At 42.8% G+C, this 23,427-nt stretch overlaps 1 protein-coding gene across 6 annotated transcripts in view; it reads left to right on the plus strand.

The window, feature by feature from the left end:
- The window catches only part of LOC105012578 (transmembrane protein 255B), a 38,932-nt gene that overhangs the window by 12,774 nt on the left and 2,731 nt on the right, over window positions 1-23,427 (plus strand). For 2 of the 6 annotated variants that reach the window (XM_010873509.3, XM_010873519.3), the window contains 5 exons: window positions 2,815-2,904; window positions 8,625-8,705; window positions 8,838-8,923; window positions 9,706-9,865; window positions 13,923-14,051. In XM_010873509.3, the coding sequence (XP_010871811.1) occupies window positions 2,815-2,904; window positions 8,625-8,705; window positions 8,838-8,923; window positions 9,706-9,865; window positions 13,923-14,051 (546 nt within the window). Of the gene's footprint in view, window positions 1-2,814; window positions 2,905-8,624; window positions 8,706-8,837; window positions 8,924-9,705; window positions 9,866-13,922; window positions 14,052-15,879; window positions 15,931-23,427 lie in introns of all 6 variants that reach the window. The other 4 variants (XM_010873528.3, XM_010873546.3, XM_020046155.2 and 1 more) reach the window with 3 other exon arrangements.

The raw sequence follows: 23,427 nt of genomic DNA on the forward strand, positions 1-23,427 counted from the left end.
TGCCGGCAATGCGGACCAAGCTCCTGCTTCGGTTGTATAGGGACCTGACAGCCCTTAGCAAAGGACCCAGGACCCCATATTCCCCAAGCACCCTCCACAAGATGCCGCGAGGGACACAGTCGAATGCCTTCTCCAAATCCACAAAACACTGCCACCTTAACGTGGTGGAGGGGTTTGAGTACCCGAGTGACCCTAGGAGCTATGTTGTCTGGGGCTATATGCCCCTGGTAGGGTCTCCCAAGGCAAACAGGTCTTAGGCGACGGGTCAGACTAAGAGCGGTTCAAAACCCCTTAATGAAGAATACAATTTTGAGTACCGTGACGTCGCCCGGTATGGCGCAGCCGGGGCCCCACCCCGGAGCCAGGCCCGGGGTTGGGGCTCGAATGCGAGCGCCTGGTGGCCGGGCCTTCCCCCATGGGGCCCGGCCGGGCTCAGCCCGAACGGGTGACGTGGGGCCGCCCTCCCGTGGGCTCACCACCCACAGGAGGGACCATAAGGGGCTGGTGCAAAGAGGATCGGGCGGCAGTCGAAGGCAGGGGCCTAGACAACCCGATCTCTGGACACAGAAACTGGCTCTAGGGACGTGGAATGTCACCTCGCTGGCGGGGAAGGAGCCTGAGTTAGTGCGTGAGGTTGAGAGGTTCCGATTAGAGGTAGTCGGGATCACCTCTACGCACGGCTTGGGCTCTGGAACCACACTCCTTGAGAGAGGATGGACTCTTCACCACTCTGGAGTTGCCCATGGTGAGAGGCGGCGGGCTGGTGTGGGTTTGCTCATAGCTCCCCAGCTCTGCCGCCATGTGTTGGAATTTACCCCGGTGAACGAGAGGGTCGTTTCCCTGCGCCTACGGGTCGGGGATAGGTCTCTCACTGTTGTTTGTGCCTACGGGCCGAACCGCAGTGCAGAGTACCCGACCTTCTTGGAGTCTCTGGGAGGGGTGCTGGAAAGTGCTCCGACTGGGGACTCTATTGTTCTACTGGGGGACTTCAACGCCCACGTGGGCAACGACAGTGACACCTGGAGGGGCGTGATTGGGAGGAACGGCCCCCCTGATCTGAACCCGAGTGGTGTTCAGTTATTGGACTTCTGTGCTAGTCACAGTTTGTCCATAACGAACACCATGTTCAAGCATAAGGGTGTCCATCAGTGCACGTGGCACCAGGACACCCTAGGCCGCAGGTCGATGATCGACTTTGTTGTCGTCTCATCTGACCTGCGGCCGTATGTCTTGGACACTCGGGTGAAGAGAGGGGCGGAGCTGTCAACTGATCACCACCTGGTGGTGAGTTGGATCCGATGGTGGGGGAGGAAGCTGGACAGACTCGGCAGGCCCAAGCGTACTGTAAGGGTCTGCTGGGAACGTCTGGCCGAGTCTCCTGTCAGAGAGATCTTTAACTCCCACCTCCGGCAGAGCTTCGACTGGATCCCGAGGGAGGTTGGAGATATTGAGTCCGAGTGGACCATGTTCTCCACCGCCATTGTCGAAGCGGCCGCTCGGAGCTGTGGCCGTAAGGTCTCCGGTGCCTGTCGAGGCGGCAATCCCCGAACCCGGTGGTGGACACCGGAAGTAAGGGATGCCGTCAAGCTGAAGAAGGAGTCCTATCAGGCCTGGTTGGCTTGTGGGACTCCTGAGGCAGCTGACGGGTACCGACAGGCCAAGCGGGCTGCAGCCCGGGTGGTTGTGGAGGCAAAAACTCGGGCCTGGGAGGAGTTCGGTGAGGCCATGGAGAAGGACTATCGGCTGGCCTCGAAGAGATTCTGGCAAACCATCCGGCGCCTCAGGAGAGGGAAACAGTGCCCTACCAACGCTGTTTACAGTAGAGGTGGGCAGCTGTTGACCTCAACTGAGGATGTCGTCGGGCGGTGGAAGGAGTACTTCGAGGATCTCCTCAATCCCGCTGACATGTCTTCCATTGAGGAAGCAGAGGATGAGGGCTCAGTGGTGGACTCGTCCATCACCCGGGCTGAAGTCACAGAGGTGGTCAAGAAACTCCTCGGTGGCAAGGCACCGGGGGTGGATGAGATCCGCCCTGAGTACCTCAAGTCTCTGGATGTTGTGGGGCTGTCTTGGTTGACACGCCTGTGCAACATCGCGTGGCGGTCGGGGACAGTGCCTCTGGGATGGCAGACCGGGGTGGTGGTCCCTCTTTTTAAGAAGGTGGACCGGAGGGTGTGTTCCAACTATAGGGGGATCACACTTCTCAGCCTCCCCGGGAAAGTCTATGCCAGGGTTCTGGAGAGGAGAATACGGCCGATAGTAGAACCTCGGATTCAGGAGGAACAGTGTGGTTTTCGTCCGGGCCGTGGAACACTGGACCAGCTCTATACCCTCTACGGGGTGTTGGAGGGTTCATGGGAGTTTGCCCAACCAATCCACAATTCTTCCGTGACTCCAAATCTTTTGCATCTTCATCCACCACCTCAAGTCTCATATGTTCAAACAAGCCTCTCCCTAGCCCCAGCCCTAGGTTGTTTGACCCCCCCCTTTTGTTTTTGTGTTGTTAGCTACCGTTTGTCTCTGTATTTGTTATCTGTAGTTGTTTGTTATGTATGTATTGTAAAGCATCTTTGGGTCTTTAAAAACCACTAAATAAATTGTATGTATGCATTATTATTATTATTACTTATATACTTGGTATTCTTACAGTATAGCTATACTGTTTTTACCAATTATAATTGTAAAATAATCTTTAGAGGATGTGCATTTTATTGTTTGCTTAGTTTGGTACACCAAGATTAGACCTCCATACATTTGCTCAGTCTTGTCTGTGTCTGTCTTTTCTAATGGTGCCTTTGTCGTTTTTCTCTCCAGCTTGTGGCAGCCATTGTTTTCCTCAGCTTTGGGATAATTACCTCCTTCCTGTGTCTGATGGTGGATGGTGTCTTCATAGTTTTCAACATGGTGAGTCACGTTACTGCCCCATTCACGGTTTTTCAACAAATTAGATGGTATTTGAGACAGGCTTTGAGACAGACTTTGAGACAGGCTTTGAGACAGGCTTTGAGACAGACTTTGAGACAGACTTTGAGACAGACTTTGAGACAGGCTTTGAGACAGACTTTGAGACAGACTTTGCATCTCAATGTTAGCATGAGTCTGAAAATAAGACAAATCCTTGTGAATATGACTAATTTGCCATACATACTCACTCAAGGGTATGTATATTTCTTTATTTTTACTCTTTTCCACATTGCAGAATTACAGTGAAAGGCTCACAACTATGAAATGATGCATATGGAATTATGTAGTAACAAAAACATTTTTAACAAACATAAAAAGTTACATTTAGATTTTAGATTCTTCAAAGTATCCACCCTTTGCCTTGATGAGAGCTTTGCACACTCTTGGCATTCTCTCAACCAGCTTCATGAGGTAGTTACTTAAAAACTAAAACTGCTTATTTTTGAAGATACGTATTACCTCAATTTGATCAATTAGAATTAATTCAGTATACAGAAAGAACTAAATTAAATACACTCGAAAAGCAGAAGTTCAGAATCAGAAAAGTTCAGCAAGAAAAATCAATTTTATTGCACTTTTGAGAATAACAAGATGGTTTTTACTTCTCAGATGCAGGTTTGAAAAGAAAATTAAAATAACCTTAAAATACACATTTACACATGAAAATGTCATATAGTGACCAGAGATTAATGTTTTTTACTGAGTGAGGGAGTACTTTGTATGAGTGCATGCACTGAGTGTGGTGTGTGTGTATATATGCTGTATGTGTGTGTTGAGTATGTACTGTGTGTGTGTGTGTTGAGTATATACTGTATATGTGTGTTGAGTAAATACTGTATATGTGTGTTGAGTATATACTGTATGTGTGTGTTGAGTATTTACTGTATGTGTGTGTTGAGTATTTACTGTATGTGTGTGTTGAGTATATACTGTATGTGTGTGTGTTGTGTATATACCAGAGATGTGGACTCGAGTCATATGACTTGGACTCAAGTAACTTTTTTGTGAATTGGGATTTGGCTTGGTAAAAAGAGAAAACACTTGACTTTGACTTGAGCTTTTTGACTCAAAGGACTTGTTTCTATTTTCCCAGCACCTTCCTCTCAACCTCACACACCTCAGTCTGCTCACGATGGCCAAAACTCAAATACGGAGGAATATTAGTGCTAGAAATCGGCCGTTTCGTATAGTGGTTGTAATAATTATCGCATACCCGTTTGTCAAGGGAGAGAGAAATTAGATGATTTATTGCAGCTTTAGAAAGTCTTGTTCATGAGGTTAAGGTACCTGGTCTTCCTTACACAACCTCAATCTCTAGATCAGGTTTCCAAGACAGTAACCCTCATGCCAAATGGTCAATATAAAACATTCCTGGGGTTAGTAGACTTACAGAGGTTTCTGTTGTTCTCATTATCTAGGCACATTCACCAACAATGAAACGTACATTCACATTGTAATTGTTAATGCTCAGATTCCACATTAGGTACTTTATATGCACCATGAAATAATTTTATATAAAGGGAAATATACCATTTAAATGATAAATAAGAGAATGAATAAAAAACATGTAACATTTAAATGTGTATTTCTACATTTAACAATTTATTTCACTATTTCATATTTCACAATTTATTTATTTCATGGTTGCAGTCATTGTGAAATCTGTCATTTCTGAATCCATCATTGAATCTGGATGACTTCGTGAGGAACATGCCTTCTACTGCAGATGAAATTGAAACTCTAAAGATATTACAATCTTTAGAGGTAAGTCCACAGACCTTGCTGAACAGATTCTTTGGGCCAAAATCTCAGTACTCTAGTGATCTCAGCTTACTACCATCTAAAATCAACAAAACATTCAAAGGCTCTATCACGCTTCCAATGTAGGGCAAAACAACCCCATGCAAAACAACAGTTATGCTGCACTGAGTATAGCACTACATTTCTTTGGACTGGCTGTGTTTATTACAAGAGATGGGACAGTATGAAATAGTAAAGGTACGGAAATCTGTATTTGAGTTAGAGCTAAGTGTGTTTGAGTTCTTGAGTGTCTGTGTTTGTGTGAGAGTATGAGTGTGTGTTATTGAGTGTGAGTGTGTGTGGTTTGCTACACACAGCAGTCTTCTCACAGCATCACACTTGTATCAATAGATCATTCTTCAAGTTCTGGAGCCGTGCCTTCAGTTTACAGCCATCTAAACCAAACATATGTTTTTGGATTAACACAGAATGTAGCGTGGGTCCTTTGGGTAGCTCAAATGTAAGGCACAGATCATCCCAAACAAAACAATTAATTCCTCAGCAAGACTTAAGATGTTGGTAACAACAACGACTGTAACGGTCCCAGCCTGAGGGGACCGTTCCACTTCGTGTTTTCTGTTTGTCCTTGACTTGTCTTGTCCTTGTATGGTCTTTCTTGTTCTTGTTTCAGTTCCTTTCACCTGTGTTTAGCCCCCACCTGCTTCTGTTCTCCTCATTAGTCTGTGTATTTAGTTCAGCCATTTTGTCCCTGTCCCTGTTTGGTCATTGCGCTTGTGTGCGTGTCATGTTTTCTGTACACCTGGAACTCCTGAACGTCTTGTAGTGCCCGGCACTCCGCTTTGCTCTCTTTGTTTTTGTTTATTAAAAAGCAAAAACACTGACATTCTGCGCCTGCTTCCGTCTCCCTTTCTAAAACGTGACAACGGCGAGTTGAAATGGATGGGACTTGATTGGTTTTCACTGGTAACAGTGGGGTTGGGAGACCTCATCTCCCACATATTGTTCATCTGAATCCTACAGCTGGAATAAATAAACAAGACATTTACATTTGCACATCACAGACATTTAACCAACTGTACTTGGTCCTTTGGGTATAAGCAAAATCTACTTAGTGTAAAATTAAGTTTGAGCACAGTGTTTCTGGTGAACAGGTTTCTGGAAAACAGATTAAGTTTGTGTCCAGCGAACTGACCTTTTAAGTTCACTGTGGATTACAATAAAAACGTCTAAGAATATGGGCTACAGATGACCATACCTTTAGATAGTAAATCCTTACGATGTGAGCCAGTGCCCCAGCTGTCATTCCAGCCTGTGATGCCCTCTGTGCACACAAGGTGTGGAAACGGGGAGTGTGGTGGTCAAGTTCAGCGTATGAGACACAGTGAGCAACATGGAGTGGCACACTGCTCACTGTTCCAACCCATTCCTCAATGGCATTCTGTAATTAAACACAAGCAATGGCTTATCAGAACTGCAAAGGGTAACTAAATGGATGAAAAGAGATATCTTCAAATACAGACTCAAAGTTGCTTATAGTGAGATATGTTTTACATGACAAGGTTACCTCTGAGCTGGGACCAGCCATGAGATTGAATGGTGTTCAACCAAATCTGTGGAAAAATCTATTTAATTTTTTATAGGGAAGTTATAAATCCTCCATTAACTATCTAATAATGAGCTTATACAGTTGTGCTCATAAGTTTGCATACCCTGGCAGAAATTGTGGAATTCTGGCATTGATTTTGAAAACATGACTGATCATGCACAAAAATAATAATATTTTATTTAAGGATAGTGACCAGTCCTCTTCTGGCTGTGCCAGGTGAACATTTTAAGAATACAAATTTTAGTAATTAATAAATGCATGTGGTGTGTGTCTAGAGTCCATAAAACAATTCAGGTCATAAGCATGACCAGATGGACAAGGTTAGGGATAATCCAGGGGGGAGGATTGGTCAGTCCACTGGCAGCTGGAATCATCATGTATCGTCTTGTTCTGCAGCACAACCAGAAGGACTTTACACAGAGACAGCTACAAGTCTTTAGAGCCTGGTACTCCTGAGGTGTGGTCCTCATGTCCTCCTAAATTTAGACGGAGCAGGAGACAGGAACATTTAGAGAGAGCATTCCTTAGATTAACAAGGATTTACAATGAAAAAGGAGAACTGACTCTACTCCCCCAGCACAATAATGTAGCAGCATAAAACCTTGGGGCTGAGACTCAAGTGTGTTTGTGAAAGTTAGAGCTTGTTAGAGCATTCATGGATGAGTGTTTCAACTTGTACGGTTGGAGACTGACCCACCCTGTTATATTAACAGCATTGTGGATTGAGCTTCACTCCCTGTGGTTGAGTATGGATGTAAGGAAACCTTTGGGTGAGAGAATGTCTGCACCTCCAATTTCAAAGCGTTAACCCAAATGAAATTTCACATACGATTTTTGTGATCTTAAGATTAATCAATCCAATCACACATGAATACAATACTCACAATAATGGTTAAAAAAATTATTGGTTGTCACAGAGGTTGGTTGTCACAGGGGTTAGGGGTCACAAAGGTTGGTTGTCACAGGGGTTAGTGGTCACAGAGTTTGGCTGTCACAGGAGATAGTGGTTAAGCCATGTGGTATCTTAATTAGTGGCGTGCTTGGGCTGTAACAATGTGCCCAATAAGCTAAACTTGGCAAATACACTTAAAATATGTACTATCCTGTCATTAACAAAATGTCTATGTTTCACAGGTTTCACCGAGCAGTACTTTTAATTTTTGGTTTTTGTTAATTTTAAAATGCATACTCTTCCTGGGGGTCCAAGTTAAACATTTAGGACAAAGACTGGACCCAAAACCTAAGGGTGGTCAGTGGCTATGTGAGTCAACTGTATACCAACCTGTGCAAGTTCATTTGGTCTGACCTCACCATTGTGACATGTGAACCATTTGGAAACAGGTCCAAACAGGCATAAACATCCATGGCCCTTTAGATGGCTTGCTTTTGCTAGCAGATTTGACCTGGGGATAAACATTAGGTTGTTGTTTTTTTTTTTTTTACCATAAATGCTTTTTTGGAATAAATGAAGTTTTGAATTAATCAAGTGTGACACCCATCCCCAGTCTTCTCTACAATAAAGGCATTTCAACATTTTCAGGAGAATGTAGACATACAGGGAACCCGTAGGCCCTATCTGGAAAACTGTTTCAGTTTCTTAGATAACCACCTCATTAAAACATTGAAATAAAAGGAGAGTGAAATATAACATGTTTTTTAATATAAACATTATTTTGGTACAATTGTATTGCTCTATTAAATGTAATCATACATGAATAAAGTCAAAGCAGACAGATGGGTATTTGGGTGCAGAGACACTGGACTCCACTGGGTAGACATTTCACAATGTCTTGATCTTTAAGCAAACTCCTCATCCTGTGTGTGATGTTATGCGGTTGACTACATAGCTAAAACATTTCCGGGTTTTTGATTCCAATCAGGGTTTGACCCTCGGAAGCCATCAGCATTTTATCCCATTTAGTTCAAGCCTAAATACCTCCCCTTTGCACATGCTGTGAATTATATGCAGTCATTTTTTCCTATGAACACTATGTGAAGGGAATCGCGGCAACAAAATCGATACCTTTATTTTTGGCAAAGGACTCATGGATCTTTACCGTAAAGTATTAACTCTGGCTTAGTATGAATGTAGCAGTAATCTGGTGGTGGCATTATTTTATGCACGACACTGTCATAGTTCAAAGCCTCTCAATGCCCAGTACACAACATCCACAATCCAGGGTTACCACCAACGATGGGATCGGATGAGGCCATTTTAGCTGTATTTAAAATATACCAACTGAACACATTGAGATAAAAACAAACCTCTCTGTCCGTCTGTTTGTCCCACCAGGACATCCGTCCCCTGAAAGCGGGGAGATGCCAGTTTTACACCAGTGGAAGCAGTTACATCTATGAGAATTACTATGCGTCTGTAAGTACAGCCACTCGCATGGCACTGTGCCTCCATGACCCAGGACTGTGCTACTGATTTGCACTGTCAGTGAATCGCCTTTCACCGGCCACAGCTCGTACTGCCGCTAAAAGTCTGTGCCTCTTCCTGCAGGTGCCTTGTCAGGGTCTCTTGGAGTCATGTAGCATGAAGGTTCGCAGTGGAACCTGTTACTGCTGTGACCTTTATGACTGCGCCAAGTGAGTTACGAATTAACTGTCCTTCATGCAGCTTTGTGTGCGACCGAAATAGAATTCAGGCAGAGAAACTCCTTCTCATGGTTAGAAATGTGGTTAAGCTGTAGCTCCAGTGGAATGTTCTACGTGAGTACTGTCTTGGGGTACTCTCATGTATGTGGTAGCTCACCCCTCGACCAATGTGTAGAAACCACCCACCTGGGTGATACATGTAATCACTGGCGTAGCGTGGTGACGCCGGGCCCCGGGCGCAAGATGTCCTTACAGGTATGTGATGCCGATCCTAGAGAGACTGCGCTTCCATCCGCCGTCTGATTGTGCTAACTCAATAGAAACACATGAGGGTAGCACAGAAATTGGAAATCATTTTCTGATTGAGGCCACTAATGGCGCCCCCGTCCCACCGCGGACCCGTGGGGCCACCGCACCTCCTGCGCCCGCGATGGTTACGCCGGGCCGTGGAATGCTTATGGCAGCGAGGTGTGGTGTGGAGGGGTTGTGCCTTGTTTAAGTTGAGGTGGGCTCAAATAAGCACACAGAGTGGGGCAAAAAAGTATTTAGTCAGTATTTGCACAATTGGTGGCTGACTAAATACTTTTTTGCCCCACTGTATTTTCCTCAAGTTGTGTCATCATCAGAAGGAACATCTGCGCCTGCTCAACTCATCAGGATATTTCGGTATAGCCTTGTAAAATTGTACTGCGTTAGGTGCATATTACTAGCACAACTAGCAACATGTTATTTTTTACAGGAAGTGTTCTAAGGGATGTTGTTCTTTCTTGCAGTGGGGGCTACATGAACAACTACTATGAGTTTGTTGGTGTGCAGAGCTGCGGGGATGTGCTGTCTCTGTACGCCCTGATCTGGCTGCTGACCAGCCTTAACCTGATGGCGTTCTTCCTGGGTATCCTGACCACAGCAGTGCTGGGCAGCATCAAGGACCAGGTAAGGACTGATGTACTTGTAGAGCACGTCCAGGGGAAGTTCACTGTAAGTTCAAAGTTTCTTCGATGCTTTCGTCGAGTATTGTATTACATGCTGCTCATCCATTACATTTGATATATCTGACTCCCTGGGACATGTCCGTTAAGAAGACCTCTTATTAAATTTGAAAACATAACTCACTTTTAGTGTAACTATACATGTTTGAGACCCTGTTCTGAATGTCATAGATGTTGCCTGTTAGCCCCAATCATGACACGATAAATCACTGGGGATGCTACTGAGGAGACAGGTGTTGAAATGTTACAACAGCAGTTCCAAAGTTGGGCTGTGTCATTGTGTGGGTAGGCAGGAAGGTGGTGTTGAAAACACTGTTTTATTTCACACCAGGAGTCCAAAACTGCGCGTGAAAGCGTACAGAAGGCAATTCACAAAGATGGCCGAACCGGCACAAAATCTAAATCAACAAGTGTTTGCCCTAGGCAAAACGTTGAGACAGCAGCACAAACATAACTAGAGGTTAACACCAAACAATACGGGGCCAAGACACTGGGTAGATGACATTTCTACTCATGGGACTGAGGGAGTTGGGAACAGGTGTGTGTGATAAGACAGTCTGGAGATGCGTTTGTGTGCAGAAGGGGACGATGGCAAGCTAGAAGGCCGGCGACAAAGAGAGACGAAGCTGGGATGTCTCCGCAAGGGGCAGGGTCCCAGGCGGCAAGGGGTGGGGTCCCAGGCCGCAAGGGGCAGGGTCACAGGCCACAAGGGGCGGGGTCCAAGGTGGAATCATGACAGGGTACTACCAACACTCGGCGTAGTCTGCACATGCACATGATGGGGTACTTCTAGGCAGAGGCCTCCCCGCGAGGTCGGAGGTTGAGGCCCCTCCCCCAAATCCCTCAAAATGTAGCTTACACCACTCCCTTCTGGGTCAATAGACGGATGGCTGTCTACTTTTAACATTACATCACTGGTAATGGAAAGGAGAGAAATAAAATAAAAATGTAACTACAAAAGCACAATTGTGTTATATAGCCTATTGATCACTGTTCAACACCAACAGCCAAGCGAGAAATTTCTGAAATGTAATTTGCCAGTGGAAAATGTGTATCACACACTCATTAATGTTCGAGCAGTTTAACTGACATGGATGGAATTATCAGTTTGAAATGTAAGAACGATCGGAAAACAGAAGATTTAGAAACGTTTTGATAGTTAACAAATTAGGATATACCCACATCTCCAGGCACCACAACATGATCTTTTCCTGTTTGTATTTATATTGGGATGATGTGCTTTCAGATGTCTTTTGAAGACATCTGAAAGCGCATCATGAATAAAACATAGAGATTCTCTCCAAAATCCTCCTATCCAACTATCGTTTATTTGAAAACTGTCACAAAGAAGATTTTGTCTCTTTTTTTTCAACCAACATTTTTCTTTTTCTATTGTTGTCTCTATTTAATCAGTTATCGTCTTGACAACTGCCACTGAATTTTTTTAATTTAATGAATAATTAACACTGATTTCACTTTATGAAGGCTGGTTGCTGGTGAAGACGTGCTGCTGTGTTTCATCTGTGCAGGGTCTGATGATGGCTTCCTCTCTGGCTTGTCTGAATATGGATGACATTATCTTTGGGTGTTTTATGCAAGCTTGTTTTGACAATGCTTGCTGTGCTTTTGAGCACTTAATGTACCTAAGATAAGCAAAGGCCATTGGTGCCAGATTCAGGGATTTTGAGATGATTTAGCCTTCTTTTCGACTGGAAGGGGGAGCCTACTTCACAGGCTTCCCTTACCAGGCAGTCGAAACTCAGGGGCTCTCATCGAGTGATTTCCCAGCTACCAAGGCTTCTGGGGTACACGTGGCAAAATGAAATGTGTTGGTGGCTTGGTAAACAGAAAGGTTTGGTAGCCATTGCGGTACAGTAATTCCGAACCATGTTACTTCATCTAGCTGTGTTCCAGGGGGGTGGCGGTACAGTCTCTGAGGAGGTTGAACACACAGCTGGAGATTGGAGTTGCGGAGAGTAGCAGAGGTATCACATGAGAGGCAGTCTCCCAGATGACACAGGATATCACATGGGTGATATCACATATGGTGTCAAGATGCCGGGCCGCCGTTAAACTTAACAAGTCTTTCTTGTGCCATCACGTCGTTCTTCTGCTATGAAATTGTCCAGATACTGTCAGTGTTTACGTTAGCCAGCCTGGGGTTCAAGATCAGCGGGGTTTACAACTTTGGGACAATTTTATTGGCCCATTAGGACAGGCAACTTCAATCAAACACAGCTGAAGTATTTACAATTACATTTAATAGTACTCTCACCTAAGTCTATCTGCTATTATTTCCAAACTTAAAAGGTTAGATGGCATATTCATACCTTTGGAATAATCAAAATATGTAGAAATGTGTGCGTTTCCGTTTTCTGAATTCGGATTCAAAATGTCACGGCTCAGTTTAGTAGGGAATGAGTCATATCTCTATGAGATCCGCCTCACGTGTCCACATCTGAGACGGAACACCTAATTGGGCCTGATTTCATTAAGGCCATGTAGAGAGTTGCTGGCATGAAGGGAGAATAAAAGGGGCGTATGTTCTGTGTCTTGGTGAGATATCCCAGGAAGACACAGCAGGCCTTGAGGCACAGCAGGATATATCCCAGGAAGACACAGCAGGCCTTGAGGCACAGCAGGATATATCCCAGGAAGACACAGCAGGCCTTGAGACACAGCAGGATATATCCCAGGAAGACACAGCAGGCCTTGAGGCACAGCAGGATATAGCCCAGGAAGACACAGCAGGCCTTGAGGCACAGCAGGGCATAGCCCAAGAAGACACAGCAGGCCTTGAGACACAGCAGGATATATCCCAGGAAGACACAGCAGGCCTTGAGACACAGCAGGATATAGCCCAGGAAGACACAGCAGGCCTTGAGACACAGCAGGATATAGCCCAGGAAGACACATGTCAACGTCAGAGAAGATTGTTTCTCAGAAATCACGATATGAGGTCCTTCCTCCAGCCGCATTCCACCCCTGGATCTTCCACCCCACCCCTGCCCTTTTGTGTCTTGTCCAAATACCACAGTCTTTCTAACTCGCTCTCCCCACTGCTTGGGGTTGACAAGCAGTATGCCTGTGTGTGTGTGAGTGTGTATGTGCGTGTGTGTGTGTGTCAGGGGGAGGGTCCGTGTGGGTGAGGGGATAGACACTGGTAGTGATGGGACGGTTGGGGTCAATGTGTCAGGATGCTTGTGGTCACATTGTGCCACATGGCTTCTATATCTCAGGCCCTCCATCGGCCATCACTAAATGGTCGCTGCCACTCCCAGACTAATCCAATAAATTAGTTGGACGCCAAAAAGCGTTTTATAGGATTGTCATTTCCTCTCATTTCCTTTGCAACCACTGCTAAAATATATATCTCTGGGGAATCAGAGACAAAAAGACTGAGTGGGTGGGAGATAGAGCCTTATCGACAGCATAATTACTTCATACAATATTAGGGCTTTACAGCTGCTACCAGAAACTTTTAATTTATGAATGTGTTGTCATGCTGTCACCCGAACATTCCATGTCACTCATGTTGGCGGGTGAAAGCTTCATTCTTTTGTTGTGACAACATCGTTTTAGATCTAAAATGATGCACCCTTAACAGCCCTTTTATATGTGCGTGTGTGTGCTCTTGTTTTCATCACTTGTGGGGTCATTTTGTCCCCATAACTATACATTTTTCTGGATCCCCACAAATCAAAAGTATATTTTTCCATTTTCTTCCTAAGGGTTTAGGTTTAGGGTCAAATTTACAATTAACTTAAGAGTTAGAATTGGGGTTTCTTTAAGGTCCAGGCATTGTTGGTTAAGTTTAGGGTTAAGGTAAGGCATTACATCTAGGTAAAGTTTAGGCATACATGTTACTTTATTGAGGTTAAGGTTAGGGTTAGGTTTAGATTAGGGTTAGGTTAAGGTTTAGGAATGTTAAGGTTAAGATTTAGGAATGTTCGGGCTGTCCACAAGGAAATAAAGACATGAAATGTGTGTGTATTTGACAGAGGTTCTGCTCAGTGACCCCATCGTCATCTCAGTTCTCCGAGGAGGGATGTTTCTCATCCCCGAGCGCCCCGTTACTGGTGGACAACACTAACACACACACCGGACAACAGCCTCAGCAGCTTTACCCGGTCAGTCACACACACACACACACACCGGACAACAGCCTCAGCAGCTTTACCGGGTCAGTCACACACACACACGCACACACCGGACTGTTCCATAAAATACCGGACAACAGCCTCAGCAGCTTTATCCGGTCAATCAACAAAAATCTACCTCAAATCTTGGGCCTGTTGCATACTACATACTGCCCTTTAACTGTCTTGAACCACTTTTTGTTACTTTAAGTAGGCCTACACAATAGTTATAGAAGTTATTATTTCTATAATTTTATGTGCAGCAGAGCAAGAACTGTCATCAGAGTCATCTACGCCGTTGATAGCGAAGCAGAATTCAGTAAAGGCTGATTCAGTAAATGTGTAGTTTTTCTTTGTACTAATTATAAATAAGTCTGTGATTTGGTATTTCATGGAGCAGAAAGTACAAGCTGAGCAGCAGTGCACAGTCTGCTAGCAGGCTCTGTATCGCTTCACTCAAACAGCACTTCATGTCCATTTCCAGCAGAGGTTATTGCAATACTAGTGTTGCGTTGCACTGTTTCTGACTTCAAGCCAGTAAACTTGTGGCATCTTTAAAAAAATAAAAAAAGAATTACAATTACATACAGACTTTTTAAGTTATATGTTGGGTACAAGCCTAACAAATCATCCTGAAAAGCATGAAGCATGGTGGTGGCAGCATCATGCTATGGGGATGCTTCTCAGCAGCAGGTGATGGGAGACTGGTCAAGATTGAGGGAAGGACAAACAGAGGTAAATGCAGAGAGGTCCTTGATGAAACCTGATCCAGAGCACCTAGGACCTCAGACGGGGGTGAAAATTCACCTTTCAGCATGACAACAACCCAAGGCACACAGCTAGAGTGGCTTCGGAAACAAGTCTGGGAATGTCTATGAGTGGCCCAGTCAAAGCCCGATTGAGAATAAGGGGAAAGAGTTGAAATTGATGTTCACCAAAGGTCCACATCCAACTTGATGGAGCTTGAGTGTAGGCAGGACACAAGGCGCAGAGCTAATGACTATCATTTTAACTGTATAAACAGAAAACAATAAAAGGAGCAGTACAAACTGAAAACTGAAGAGCAGCAAACCACCAACAACTAAAAAAAATTAAATAATAATAAGACCGACAACCAAGGGAACAACAGGGCGACTTAAATAGGATCCACAATCAGAGGCAATAAATAGCAGTAGACATAGAGATACCCAGAGGCACCTCGGCTGTCAGGCTCTGACTGTAGCCTCCAGAGAGATTGAAACATAGAGATGCCTAGAGGCACCCCAGCCAGGATCTGACAAATAACCCAAATTACATTTCTTTTGATTTCATGTTGTTATACAATAAAATGCCACCAATGCCTAAAATGTGGAAAAGTCTGGAGGAGGTGAATGCTTTAGAGGCACTGTACTGTAATGACTCACATTGTAGTGACACTGTACCTAATGACTCAGATTAACTAGAAAAGATGGGAAGATAATTGTATTATATTTCTAAAAGTGCCTATAATGTTTTTGAAAGAAAAAAAACCCACTAATAATCTTTAAAAGAAAAATTATGTTTCTTGATTAATATTTGTCTGTGAACATTGTTATTTCAATTTAAGGTTTGAATTTTAAAAATATTTTAGATTGCACTGCAATGAAACATTCATATATGGTTTAATTTTTGTTGCTAAACGTTTCCAAGTGGCCCATTAATTCTGAAGGGCACTGTATATACTGTGTAGGGTATGTTGCTTTTATATACTGTATGTTTTTGAAAAATTGCCTTTTTTCTGGTCAGCAGATTTTTACCAACAAATCTGTAAAATAAGTATATTTTGTGTTCTTCTGTTGAGGTTTGAAATCCAGATGTGGCCTCGAAGATAAAACGATTGACCATTCCTGCTGTAAGGTCATCCTTTGTCCTAAGTAGACTTTGGTTTCAGTGCCTGCCAATTGTCTTGTCATTTGTTTTTTTGTTTTCTCACGCCGCTCCACTCCTGTTAGTATTGGAACAGATAAGAGCAAAACCCATTGGCCAGGTGTCAAACCAAATATCTCTTGGAACATCTGAATTAAATGCATGAAACACACACCTTAAAACTTCTTTATTGCAAAACATAAATACATTGCATTCTGTTTCCATGTACTATTCTGTGGAAGTTACTGTTATTATAATCAGCATGTCTCTGACCCTGCTTATCTACGCAGATGTTATGTTTTCAACTACCACCTGTCTTGAAACTATGGTTTCACTGCCCTGAGGAACAAGTACAATGAATGAATAAAATTATTTATTTGATGACTATAAGACCAATACAAAGTTTTTCTCAGCACAGCAAATACTTTTTTCAACAACCTGTGTTTCCGTCATAAGCCTAACGTCTAGTAACTAGTCTAGTAAAACTCCAGCAGAGAGAAAGGGGTCTGTTACATTGGAAGGAAGCTCATGGAGGACTCTGTAATCACATATTACCCTGTTGCCATTCCCTAAACCACCCTCTATTAGAACACATTCAAAGACAAAGGGCGCCAAGTAGCCCTTCTGTAGATCATGCCAGGCAGGAACATGGCTGAGCAGAGCAAACAAGAAAAGCCTCCAGCCATAATCCCCCAGAAAACAAGAACGTGTCTCCAAGACATAAACTCCATTTAGAATATATTTTATTTGGAATCTTTAAAGTTTATTTGCTTATCCCCTCTAACTGGTGATGTTTAAATTGGTATTTGCTTCAGTAGTTGCCATGGCATTTTTACAGCTGCCTATGCACAGAGCTGCTATAAATGTTTACATATGCAATTATTTTTAAGTGTCCTTAATTATTATTTTCTTTCTCAATAACATTGGGTTTAATTGCACATTTCTGGTGTTTTTCAGCCTTTCAATACCCAATGACTGACAGGTTAACACTTCTGACAGCTGGCTATAGCCAAGCTAATGGCTAATGTTTCAAAAAGTACCATAGTACCAATCTTTTTGTCTCACTTGGCTGCCAGTTTTAGTATTTTTGACGGACTTTCGTGAAGTGTGAAAGGAACTGTCTGCGATTCTGTGTGGTGCGCTTTCTGGTGAAAAACTAAATGAATGAACAGCAAGTTTGTCCCCAATTCATATCCAATTACAGCACACAGATAAATGTACAGGAGACTGTGGGAAGGTGAGCAGAGCAAACCCTACTGGTGGAGCAGTAGAAGTACAGCACTGCTTTTTTATTTAGGCCAATAAGGGTCACAAAACACAAAATATGATTCCAACAGAGAATCAATCGTGCCTTTCTGAAGACAGGACAGAAAACTAACAGGAAGTAAACGGATGATTGGGAAGATACCCAGCGTCTGATTTGTCGCAGATTTCAGGCAGTCAATGAGCATAAAGGATTTTACAATGAATTACAAAACATGACACATTCATTTAAGATTATTTGTACAATTACTTTCAGACACCTAAAAAGGGGATGGGGCGACTAAATATAAAAAGGTCTGTAATTCCTACAAAGTACACGGTTTATGGATGTCAGATTAAAGCGCACTTTCTGTACTTTCACCTCTAAGTCACCGTTTCATTTTAAATCCAAAACTTGCATCACTGTCCAAATATATATATACACACACACGCACACACACACACCCACCCACACCCTTTTAAATAAATGTAATGACTTCTGAAATGTTTTTGAGACAAAATGCACTGCTCCAAAAAATTAAGGGAGCAGTTAAATCACATCAGGTCTCAATGAATGAAATATATTAAAGATCAAAATCATTACTGTGCATTGTGTAATTCGTTGACAACAATGACAAAACAACGATCAATGGAAACCAAACTCACCAATCGATTGAGGGCTGGATTCAAATTCACACCGAAAATCTAAATTAATTATTATTATTGAACTTGCGTGAATTTCATCATGGCAACTCATATTGTGACTCAGTAGTGTGAATGTCCCCACCATGCCTGTATGCACTCCTGACAACGTCTGGGCATGCTCTTGATGAAACAGCTGATGGTGTCCTGGGGGATCAGTCAGGAAGGATAAGGAAAGAGTAATTATCTGTGGCCACCACCTGCAAAATCATTCCCTTCTTGGTGGTTGTCTTGCTATTGCTTCTCCGGTGCATCTGTTGTCACTTCCATTTACATCAAAACAGGTGAGAGTGATTCACAATCACTTATGCTTCTTAACTGGACAGATTGACATCCCTGAAGTTTAATTGACTTGGTGTTATACTGTGATGATTTCATTTGCCCTTTTTTGAGCAGAGTATCTGGTGGCCTTAATATGGCATTATATATATTATGGCAAGTCATTGGAAAGGTTGAGAAATATGTAAAATATTGAAAGGCATGTCAGTAACAAAGCCAATACATTAGACTTTGGCAACTGACTTTATTATTATGATTATAACTTTCTGCATCTGTCTGAGTGTAGTGTTACCATGATGCAAAGGAGGCACTTTCATGCACTATATGTTTTACGTGCTGTGACTTTGAGGTTCTGACACAAGGTGTTTGCTCATCTATGGTAGTGCATTTCTAAATGTGTTTCAAATGCTGTCGAAGGCTGTACCATAACTACGCCGTTACATTTACATTTACTTTTATGTAGTGTAATTTTATCTTCTAATAATCTTTTGTTTGGAAAACATATCTGGGATGAATAATGGAAATCATTGACTTGGATCACGTTACATAGAAGCTTCTTCAACCCATTAAACAATGCAAAGTCGATATAGAAACCGTATTATTGCAAATCTTATGAAGCAAGATTGAGCGGACTCTCTATGGATTGTATATATAATGTCTGGAGAGAAAATTTAATCTTGAGCAGAGTGACAAAATGGGAGCCGCCCACGGGTGTGCTTGTCTGGTGAGTTGAAGTGAAGAAGAGCAGCTTTGACCCAATGTTTGGCAGTGAGGAATAATATACATTTCCACAGATCAGAAATGTGTTACAACTTATATATCAAAGGACTATGATCAACACGCCATGTTAAAAGAAAAATAAACTGAGGAACTTCGGCACTGAGACGACCCACCCGCTAAAATGTTGCTGGAAAGATGTTGAAAGGACTGCTAAACTATGTTCGGTGTTGGTTAAAAGTTGAAAATATGTCTGACTTTGTTGTGACTAATTCAGCAGAATGTGTCTGATCCAGAGGCAGGGGATAGTTAGAGGGATGTGAGGGACAGTAGAAAGGAGGCTGAGTTGACCGATAGAAGATACACTGTGGAATAGCTCTGTTCAGTGAAATATGTATCATGGTACTCGTTTTACGGCTTATCTGTTGTGCTGGACAACACTATGTCATTCTCGTGTCAATTAAATATCTGGTTTGTCGTCAATTGCTTGATTAATATTCCTCCCCAGAATGACTTGACACCCCAGTAAAGCCATAAAAAGATACAAATTGACTTCATGCCAAAAAACTATTTACACAACTTGTCAGAAGAAACCTACCAGGTTTCAATCAAAGTTCCAATGAGGTGTTGATGTTTACAGTGCCCCTCAATTTTTTTTTGCCATTGATCAAAACAAGAAAAATAAAGTCACATTTTTTTTCTTAATTATTTACAAATACAAAACTGAAAATAATTTATTGCATAAGTATTCACCCCTCCTGAATGTGTGGACCACACAGTAAGATTCTTTGCTGCAAAATGAAAGGTTTTGAGATAATTAGTACTGTGCCTTTCTATCTTTCAACTGGATAAGTACATCACTTGATATACAATTTAATTGACACTCTAACATTGTGTGTTTGGGTTGTAAGTAGAACCATTTAGCTTTTAATTTTTATTCATTGGAAATGTACTTACTACACTGCTCAGAAGAATTAATGGAACACAATCATTACATTATAACACCAAGTCAATTAAACTTCAGGGATATCAATCTGTCCAGTTAGGAAGCACAAGTGATTGTGAATCAATGTCACCTGTTTTGCTGCAAATTAAAGTGACAACAGATGCACCGGAGAAGCAATAGCAAGACAACCACCAAGAAGGGAATGATTTTGCAGGTGGTGGCCACAGACAATTGCTCTTTCCTTATCCTTCCTGACTGATTCTTCTCTAGTTTTGGATATTGCTTGATCCTTCTCACTACTGGTAGTGTGTGGCAGTACCTGCAGCCCATCCAGAACGCACAGGTAGTCCACCTCCTCCAGGATGGCACATCCATATGTGCTGTTGCAAGAAGTTTTGTTTGCTGTGTCTCCCAGTACAGTCTCAAGAGCATGGAGGAGAGACCTGGAGACGGGCCGTTACACGAGGAGAGCTGGACAGGGCCGTAGAAGGGCATCAACCCAGCAGCAGGACCCGTATCTGCTCCTTTTATGTGAGGAGGAACAGGAGGAACACTGCTAGAGCCATACAAAATTACCTCCAGCAGGCTACGGGTGTGCATGTTTCAGACCAAACTTTCAGAAACTGACTCCATGAGCGTGGCAGGAGGGCCCGACGTCCTCTAGTGGGACCTGTGCTCACAGCCCAGCACCGTGCAGCTCTATTGGCATGTGCCAGAGAACACCAGAATTGGCAGGTTAGCCATTGGCCTCCCGTTCTCTTCACAGATGAGAGCAGGTTCACACTGAGCACATGTGACAGACATGAAAGAGTCTGGAGACGCCATGGTGAACATTATGATGCCTGCACGTCATCCAGCATGACCGATTAGAACTCACGCGGGTGCAGTGGGCCCTGGGTTCCTCCTGGTGCCAGAGTGTGTAGGCAGTTCCGGGATGATAAAGGCATTGGTGCCATTGACTGGCCCTCATGTTCCCCAGACCTGAATCCAATTGAGAACCTCTGGGACGTTATGTATCGGTGCATTCGATGCCACCAAGTAGAACCACAGATCCCCCAGGACACCATCCTCCGTCTCATCAGGAGCATGCCCAGACGTTGTCAGGAGTGCATACAGGCATGTGGGGCCAAACACACTACTGAGTCACATGATGAGTTCCTGTGATGAAATTTGTGCAAGTTGGAACAGCCTGTGATTTCAATTGTTTACTTAGATTTTGGTGCAAGTTTGAATCCAGCCCTCAAGAGATTTTGGTTTCTCTTGACCGTTGCTGTAGCAGGGTGACATGCTCATGAAGATGGCGGTCATAGACCTTCCACCTCCATAATGAAAAGGAGATTATGAGGCAGGTCTAGGGTCAGACATCAGAGATTGATCCTAAGCCGTTCCTGAGTCATCTCTGAATGGTAGAACCCAACATTATCACACATGTTCAGATATAAAAACAGAAATATGTTTCCCCCAGGTTGTCCAGGTACATGGACAGTTACTCATTGGCCAATGATATTGCACCAACACTGTCGAGTTTTGACCTGGCAGAAGCCTCCTTTATCAACAAAGATGTAGTTGTGATGGTTCCATCCTGCTCCATGTCGGAAGACCTTGCCAGTGTTCACATGGTTAATTTGGTTATGCAGTGGTCTTTTGTGGCTCACACTACCAACACCAAGGTTGTGGGTTTGAATCCTACAGAGGTTACATACAAATCTACGGCCTTAGGGTGGAGTTTCTGTACATTAAAATCTGAACATATTAGGCAAAACAACAGAGGTGGGGGACTCGAGTCACATGACTTGACTCCAGTCACCATTTTCAGGACTTGTGACTTGCTTGATTAAAGTATGAAAATGACTTGACTTGACTTTGACTTGAGAACAAGTTACTTGAGACTTGACTTGACTTGAAGTGGAAGACTCGACAATGACTTGAACTTATAATAAACAAACTTTATTTTATATGTTGTGACATCAGCACCACTAATCAGCGTATGTGCCTTTAACGCTGCACAATTCAAACCGCGCCAAACATGGCAGACAGTAACGTTAGTCGAGCTCCACAAATAGTATCGTTTGGATACAAGGACTTTGACCTGGACCGTGTGAATAAAAAAAGATTTGCCAGATGCAAAATATGCAACAACGTCAAATTTCATTCGTTATTTTAAGAACCACAAGGAAAGGTAAGAAAGTAATCTCTTTATATTCAGTTTCACTAAGATCTATAACGATTAAGTTACTAATGTTTATTTTTCTTGTTAGAAATGTGACCATTATCATTACCGAATACGTCTGGTAAATAGATGTAAGGGAATTTGACTATAACAGTGGCATAGCCTGAACTGTAATGTTGATGGGCATCTTAAAATTAGCGGGCATGTATATTATTACACGTAGGCTATAATGTCTGTATTAAATGTGGGCATTTTCAAGTGTTTGTGGACTGCGTGTGGAAACTAAAAAGCATTGTGCTTACACCTTAACAGTTAACTTTACTGCATGAAAGGCTAACATGGAGGCGCCGATGTGATTACTAGCACCTAAACATTTAGAAGAATAATTACAGCGTAATTACATATTAGGCAGTTTTTCAGTCAGAATAATTAGTTTATAAGGTCGTTATTATTAGCCCTTATTACATGGATTGGCTGAATTCCAGTGCAGAATGCGTGTTATTTCTTGATAACAGACCTTTGCCATTAAAAACAGCGCGTTGCAATGGACGCAGCAGGATTCTAACCAGAGACGGAACGGACTATTTTCTTTAGAGGAAGCAATACAATCGTTTTGAAATCAATAAATTCCTTTTGAAATCAATATTTTGTGTCAAATTATAGATTTATTTTGTAGGTAGCCATGTAATAAGCGGGATAAGGTATAGCGAGGCGGTTGTTATAGCGAATACAACCCCTTCAGGCGGATTCAAGATCCCTCCGCTTCGTCCCCCCAAAAAATTGTACCGCGGAGGAGAAAAATATTTGATTTTGAAATCGAGCTTCGCACCGAGCGCACATCAGAAACCGAGGACAGTGTGTGTGTGTTCATCTCTTTAGTACTGTGACTTGACTTGAAACTTATAAGGACTTGACTTGACTTGCTTAGGGTGAACCCTTGACTTGACTTGACTTGCTTGATTTATCTGAACTGTGACTTGAGACTTGACTCGAGACTTGACGGTTTAGACTTGAGACTTGCTTGGACTTGACCATGTGTGACTTGTCCCCATCTCTGCAAAACAATGTAAAATACATGCAAAATATTCACCGAATGATTGAGTGATTTATTTGGAACAATGAGCATATTGATAGTAAAAGGTATTTTAACAATAAATAAGAAAATCATATCAAACGTTATGCATGTACTTTGTAGGAACAATGTATTTCAAAGTGAATTTCAACGTTCTAGAAGTTTTTTGTACTCAGTCAGTATTAGATCAGATGTGCTTAGAGTTGTGAAAAAAATCTTTTTTTATGATCTGTCGTGGTGAAATATTATATATATAAAAGTACCAAAGCATCAGATTTTTTTGACTGAAAAAGGGGACCTTTAAAAAAAAGAATTTATACACATTTCAAATTCCAACTGTCATTAGATTCATAGA

Source organism: Esox lucius, chromosome 1 (genome assembly GCF_011004845.1).
Source record: "Esox lucius isolate fEsoLuc1 chromosome 1, fEsoLuc1.pri, whole genome shotgun sequence".
Taxonomy (NCBI): Eukaryota; Metazoa; Chordata; class Actinopteri; order Esociformes; family Esocidae; genus Esox; species Esox lucius.